The sequence below is a fragment of the Phymastichus coffea genome, unplaced genomic scaffold (genome assembly GCF_024137745.1).
Source record: "Phymastichus coffea isolate CEN01 unplaced genomic scaffold, Cenicafe_Pcof_1.1 PCOF00146, whole genome shotgun sequence".
In the NCBI taxonomy this organism is placed as follows: Eukaryota; Metazoa; Arthropoda; class Insecta; order Hymenoptera; family Eulophidae; genus Phymastichus; species Phymastichus coffea.
Genome location: NW_026706957.1, coordinates 203,010 through 210,130, shown reverse-complemented (window position 1 = coordinate 210,130; position 7,121 = coordinate 203,010). Strand labels below are relative to the sequence as shown.

Sequence of the window (7,121 nt, the reverse complement as noted above, 5' to 3'; positions counted from 1 at the left end):
GTTATCCCTGCCGATACTTTGGACAACCGAGATCGTTTGGTCTATCGTCAACTTTCATTTTGACCAATTAGTGTTTCAGTCACGACCAGGTATGCAACTACCACTCAACATTTTTGTGAAACCGATTTTTATGGTATATATTACAAAACATTATAATTAAATAATAGTTTTAATTAATCATTATAATTAAACTTGGCTCGTATAAACGCGTTACTTTATAATTTGAATATAACTATTTTGTTTGGAATAATTCACCGATAATATAAATAGCACTAAGGAAGACTCAACTTGCAAAGAGCATCAACTATCAAGTCAATTTGCAATTTTTATGTATTTATTCGTTATTTGAGTGTCGTTAAACCTCAAAAATATAAAAATCTCACTACACAAATAGAAAAGAGCTGAAGAGCTTTGGTTAATTAAAAGTATTGATTTATGTAAATTTTAGCTCTATCCATATAAGAATGAACCGAAGATAAGTACATAACTTAAGCAGTATTTTCTAATATACTATTTTTATTATTTTAGTATTCCTTCATAAAAATACACAATCATAAAATGACATGAAATTCAATAGATTACGAATAAATATCGATGAATGGAAATTCGATATCCGTGTCCTTTAGATTTTCTCGTATCCAGTCGTTAGCTTGCTCATTCAATTTAGGAGAAAACATACTATGCCACGCTTGACTTTTTCCTTGCCGCATATAAGTGTCCTTCTTGAAGAGTATTTTTGTCGCATCTCGTGTTAAATTCACCATTTTATTATTTTGTAAATTGCTGAATGTCAGATGGTCAACTAATTTTTCATACTGTTCATCCGTATATGATTTACCTAAAAATTTCGCTACTCTTTTAGATGCAGCTAATAAATCCTGCAACAAAGGGAATAATACAATTCATTTTCGATATATAAATAAGTTGGATTATATGAAATAATGTCTATTAAAGGATAATCCAACATTGTAATTAATTAAACGAAATATAATTATAAATATTAAATCTAATATCGATGAGTATGTGCAAGTGAAATTTTTATTGCTAACACTCACATGGTTCATTTCTTCATAGAATAAGAATAGAAAATTTGGATCGTGCCTATGTTTCCATCCTTCTTTCAAATGTTCCCAATAAGGACTCCATGAAACTAGTTTAAAAAAAAAATTAAGGGCATTTATTTCATGAAATTACAGATGTCACGCTATAGAATTTGTAAGAATTTTAAAGAAATGATACCTTTGTCGTTTTGAAAATAGTTCCAGAAAGTTTCAAAATCACCACAGTAATCATAGGCTTTTACTGTTTTGTGAAAGTGGTAGTAAGAAACTGCCATATCTTTTGGATTCCGAGCTACATAAACTACCTGTAACAAATTCATTACATTGCATGAAACATTAAAGTAAAAAGTTTATGAACAAATCAAAGATTTACAGTGAATGAGGTATTTCAAATTTTAGTACCTTACAATTAGAGTTTAAAATGTTCGGCATCAAACTTAATGGAAAATGAGTTTTTATGAACCTTGGGGTTGGCATCGATCGTGCTATTTCGTAAGTCAATTCTACATTGGACATCAAACATTGTATTTCAGGATTTGCTTTATTTTCATCCCGGATACCTTTTAAACAACTGTCATTTATAGCCATCGAAAGTCTGTCATAAAAATGTTTATCATAAAATATCAGTCATCATTATGTTTAAAAATTATAGTATCTGTGCGAGATAATCAAGATATACTATGTTAATAATATAGTTAAACTTACTCTAAGAAAGGAAATCTCTTTACGAGTGGTACGGATTTGGCTGTTTCAAAATTTAAGTCGTGACTCAAGAGCCATATCAACTCCTGCGTCCATGTCGTACCTAAATGGATTAATAGACTCGTAAAAATCATTGAAAATTTTTTTCTTTATTTTGATTTATAGGCTGTATGTTATCTCGTTATTGAAGTGAAATACCTGATCGGGGATAAGTAACAATCCACGTATCATCTCGATTCACTTCAAAGTTGTAATAAATCGAACATTGTTTAGCATATTTTGCAGGAAGAAACCATTTCTTTTCTCCGACATGTACCCAACCGTGTTTTTCACCTTTGAAGTACTCCATCATCTTCTTACTTTCTTCTTGCAAATATTCGATTTTCGGAAGCTCATTGTCCTTTTCCATTTTTGATGATTTTAACTGATTAGATACAGAGCGATTTATTAATTACTATAAAATTAATCTACAATTATGTTAAGGTGTAAAATATTCAAACTGAGTAGATTTTTGTAGAATACTGTGAAAAATCATCATACTCCCAGTTATATTACACAATTAGTAGTTGAGTAAGTTAAATGATTGAAGAAATGTTCACGAAATAAAGAATAGTCACAGTATTTCAACAAAAACGTGTTTATAATTAATATTAGATTCATTAGACTGAAGGCTACAGATAAATCTTCAATTAGGTATTTTTTATTCAATAATGCGGTATTTGAAAGCCTCGTCGTAGGTCATATAATACTGAGCATAACTAGGATAGTACCATTTATTATTTATAAAATCATTGAGGTGCATAATGATTAATGTGAATATTTTGATAATGCTTCTAATTAAAAGAATGAAGAACAGATGAATTCAAGATTTTTGAAAAGTGGATTTGTAAAATTGTAATTATTATTTGTAACAATATTGATTTATTTTCAATTTATTGAACATCGCAGGTGGTACCAGTACTTTACTACTGCTTGTAAGAATCGGTTGAGTGGATGTATAAAAAGCAAATACCAATTTAAAAATTGTAACAATCCGTAATGTATGATTGGATCGTTCACAAGATAATTAAAAGACGCATCTAAAGTATGAACCAACTTATCCTTCCTGCTGAACGTTTCGGAAAGATAAACGTTCCATTTTCTAAGGACTGAATATCATTCCCTCATTAGTGACATCAACCAATAACGCCATGCAATCGTGACAAGCAATTGAAACTAGCGACGTTGCAACCTTGGAGTAATTTGCGAAGATATATACCAGTGATTGCACTTGTATCTTTAAATATATCCATTTGTAAAATGACTAGTCATGTATATTACGATACAAATACTTTTTGCAACAAATCATTAAACATATAAAGCGTTGAACTTGCTAAATTTAACTAATGTAGGTGATCAGTGAAAGAAATGAAAAGTTAATTTTTCTGAAATATCGACAAAAAAGAAAAATTAAAACGTGCGTGCAGGATAAAGGCAATAAAACGCATACATGTTGGAAAGCACGCGCACCATGTGATACATCTGCTAATTAAAACACACCTAACGATCGCAATTGCTTGGAAGTTAAAATTGGCTATTGATATGATTAATAAATCACGTTTCATACCCATCAGAAGTCATTAGGAACTCTACGTAAAATGACTTTTTGGTCAAACGAACAATTCATTAAAGTGATTTTGAGAGCGATTATGGAGAAATGGAGAAACAATAGATAAACAGTATTCGCTCTTCAACTCTTTAACTCGCAACGAAGTGTGAAAATCTCTAATTTTCCCTAGTGCGATTTTTTATCAATAATTCTAAATGTTCTCCAAAGAAACATAGCTCAAACGACAATGGTTTTTCAGCTATTTTACTTTTAAAGTTCATTCGAATATCAACAACCGAAAAACGAGAAGACTTGCTAAACCTAATCAACCCTGGATGAGTAGCTGGCTTAATAATGTTTTCGGTCTTGCATGTATGTTAACAGTATTATGAACAAGTTGTATCGGTGTAGATCTTTTTATGATATTTCATATAATTTTTTTTTTTCATTTTTCATATTAACGCATCAGTTTGATAAATGATTACGATGTGTAAATTTCTTGTTGCTAACATGAAAATTACATTTAACTGGCGGTTTATAAATAAACGGTATTTAGTTTCAAAGTTACAAGTACTTTCACTCATAAATTCCCGTTCAACGAGAAGCTCAACAATAAATCATACGTAGTATCATAAATGACATCATATTGACGTATCGCTTGAGTGATTTATATTTTAATCGGTTTCCTTCTCGATTAACCTTTTACAATCGCTGTATAAACTTAATTAAGTATAGAGTCAATCACGCGTCCGCGTCGTTAGCTGTCTTCTGTCCAAGTCCTCGAAGACAAAAATAGTTAATGCAAGAGTCAGTATTATATCGCTGATAAAGGACTCTGTATAGGTATATATATAATAGCGTTCAAGGTACTTGTCGTACTGAAATGAAGTCAATTTTGAAGGTTTTACAATATTGTATCAAACTAAATTTAGCTCGAGCAGACTGTTGTATGTATAGCAAAGTGAAATCTACGATGGTGATTTTTATTGCAATCAGTTATCTGTGAGGTAGCTGAATAAAAAATCGCTGACGACAATCTGTAAGGTCATAATTATGCTTCATTGATGACTTTACTTACTAGCTGCTTCCCGAAATCGATTGTCGATAACATGTACAATCTTATCAGAGATTTGCAATGACGCTGCGGTCGTCAAATTTCGAATTGAAAAGTGTAGGCTACTTTATTTGTCCGACTATCGCGTAATTAAAAGTAGCGCGAATATAAAAGATCGCATACATACCCGTGTTACGAATAAAACGGCTTATAATCCTGCCAGCTGAAGTTTATACTCGTGGAGTGACAGCAATGCAGTTTGTTAGCAGGATTTGTTATCGGCAGCCAAGTCTAGGACGCGTCTTGCGTTTGTTTGCGCAGTCTCGCCGAGCTCAACGGGCGCGATCCGCTCGGTCGAACGCGATCCAGAAAACAAAGGCGATTGCTGGGTTGCCCGCGTGCACACTGCGAGATAAGAAAAAAAATTGCGCCCGACTCGTTGCGCGAAGGAAAAGCGCGCGTAACATCTCGGAGAGTAGGGAGTACGAGTGGCATTTGCGCGAGGCGTTCGACCAAGTTCGACGGTCCGTCCGCGCGATTAGAGATCGGTTTCGCGTACTCGGCGAGGTCGAGTGGCGAACGAGAAGAAACGATCGGATCGGATTCGCGCGAAAGTGTGCCGCCGCTCGCACGACCGGCGTATGCACGGTATCCCTTGCGGTCTTGTAATTTTGCAACGAGAGATAAGTTGCGAGGGGCGAGCGTTGTCAGCTTGCGATTGTATCTTACTCCTGCACGGACAATTAATTGTTCTACCGATCGCCAGACAGTTTGCGACAATTCACCATTCCTTCCATGTCCCCGTTTTCTATACGCCATTGTGCATGGATCGCCGTACGTAAATCACCGCAGACGCCGATGTATGCACCGATAATTGCAATTATACGTTTAATTGGAAAAAAGACAGGCGTGTTTCATTAGCCTTTCGTCGTGCTAAATATTCACATTATTTTGAACTTTGAAAAATGTGTAATCTCAGTCATGTGCATTTTTCAAATAGTTGCATTTAGCTACAATTATTTTTACACACTTGACCATTAAATTCATTTTCTGAAAAACAAAAAATAACTGTGAAACTTAAAAACTCGAAACATTAATGAACACATATCTATTCTAAAAATATCGAATAACAGACTTAGCCAATTATGCAAGCCACAGCATCTTGAGGGGATTTGTAAAATTTAAGTCTAGTAGTAAGTTTAGTTCTTACAACATTCTTTAACACGTTTACTGCCACATAACCTAATATGGATCATGATTCTCCATGGTTTTCTTATCTAGTTATCCAATAGGGCGAGAGTTTCGTGAAAATGAGATGACAGGGCGACTCGTAGAAAAAGGTACACCTCAGACAGATCGTTACACTACAGAGCGACAAATGGAAGATAAATACAAAGAGTAAAAAACCACTTTATTGACCTACTTTTTAATACAAGCTTCAGTCTCTATCTCTTTCAGCATTCAATGATACTATTGAGGCTTAATTCGATTCAAGTGTAGTCGAAAAATAGTGAATGGTAATAGAAACAATGGAATCGGTGGATGTGGAATCATACTCACTCAATGCGCGTACGTGCGATGACTCGTAGGCTCTCGTGGCATGTTCCTATACTCTCGATTGAAAAAATCAAATGAGAAACAATTTCATCGCATAATTTATTTTTAATAATGATGTATCAAGTCATATATCCAAAATATTAATCTAAAAATCAATAATACTGTCTTAACAATATGAATCAATTATAGCTCGTTCTATGTTGCTCGTAAATACACCGAATGTTACAGTCATTGCACACATGCTGCTTCACATATTGCTTACTAAAAATGCACGATTTTTAATGTTTCAAGTTGAATATATTTCCGATTTTTTAACGACTTATCGTCAATCAATCGAATACATTTGTAGATTATATTTATACTACATACTATATTGCAGATACGAATTAGAAAATTTTGGCAAGATTGTCATATTCATAGCATTCATTAATATGTTTCAATTGTAAAACTTTATTATAATGAATGATCAATAAAAATATACTCAACTTTTCATGAGACTCACTATAGTTAGATCAAATACATTTGTTTTCTCAATTTTGGAGATAAATTACATATGATACGATTTGTAAATAAAAATAAATCAAATCAACGTATCAATCGCAGCACGTAAAATTATGACTTTTAATTGCAGTAGACTTAAGTCGCTAATTTTCTAGTATTTTGAAAATAACATTAAATTGAAAAACAAAACCTTTTCTGATTTTACGCACACTCTTTGTTCAAATTACATTTGCTACACTTGTATGGAAATAATTTAAGTGTAATAAAATAGTGTTTTTTCGAATAGTTTTACCTAATATAAATATTGATAATATATTGATATTGTAGATTATGATATATTACTCCAGTATATGCTTAAACAATTTAAATAAACCTTATAAAAAACAAAATATGACATCGTTTCAAAATAATTACATACATGTCGCGAACATCGCATTTTCCTACTACATTGCATTTACATGCATTTTTTAATTCAAAAAATTCGAACGGATCGGTAAATAGTAAAATGTTATATGAAACTTGATCTCGATCGATAAAACAGAAAGGATTCGATTCGTCGTGAATTCGTCTGCAAGTGTTTCGACGTCTATATTATATAGAGTTGAATCTTGAACGCAATAATAATACTCGCTTCAGACATTCTTAGAACATTCCTTAA

At 32.7% G+C, this 7,121-nt stretch overlaps 1 protein-coding gene across 1 annotated transcript; it reads right to left on the bottom strand.

The window, feature by feature from the left end:
• Positions 1-250: 250 nt before the first annotated feature.
• Positions 251-4,755, bottom strand: LOC131672245 (sulfotransferase 1C4-like). Its single transcript, XM_058949349.1, has 7 exons — positions 4,593-4,755; positions 1,962-2,187; positions 1,767-1,866; positions 1,464-1,656; positions 1,240-1,366; positions 1,056-1,150; positions 251-878 (listed from the first exon to the last, which is right to left on the bottom strand). The coding sequence occupies exons 2-7, from the start codon at positions 2,170-2,172 to the stop codon at positions 579-581; spliced, it is 1,026 nt and encodes a 341-aa protein (XP_058805332.1). The 5' UTR covers positions 2,173-2,187; positions 4,593-4,755; the 3' UTR covers positions 251-578.
• Positions 4,756-7,121: the final 2,366 nt, after the last annotated feature.

Coding starts and splice junctions, on each gene's coding strand:
- LOC131672245 (XM_058949349.1), bottom strand. CDS start 2,172: ATGGAAAAGGACAATGAGCTTCCGAAAATCGAATATTTGCAAGAAGAA. Junction 1,867..1,961: donor TGTTACTTATCCCCGATCAG/GTATTTCACTTC, acceptor TAATCCATTTAG/GTACGACATGGACGCAGGAG. Junction 1,151..1,239: donor CTATTTTCAAAACGACAAAG/GTATCATTTCTT, acceptor TTTTTAAACTAG/TTTCATGGAGTCCTTATTGG.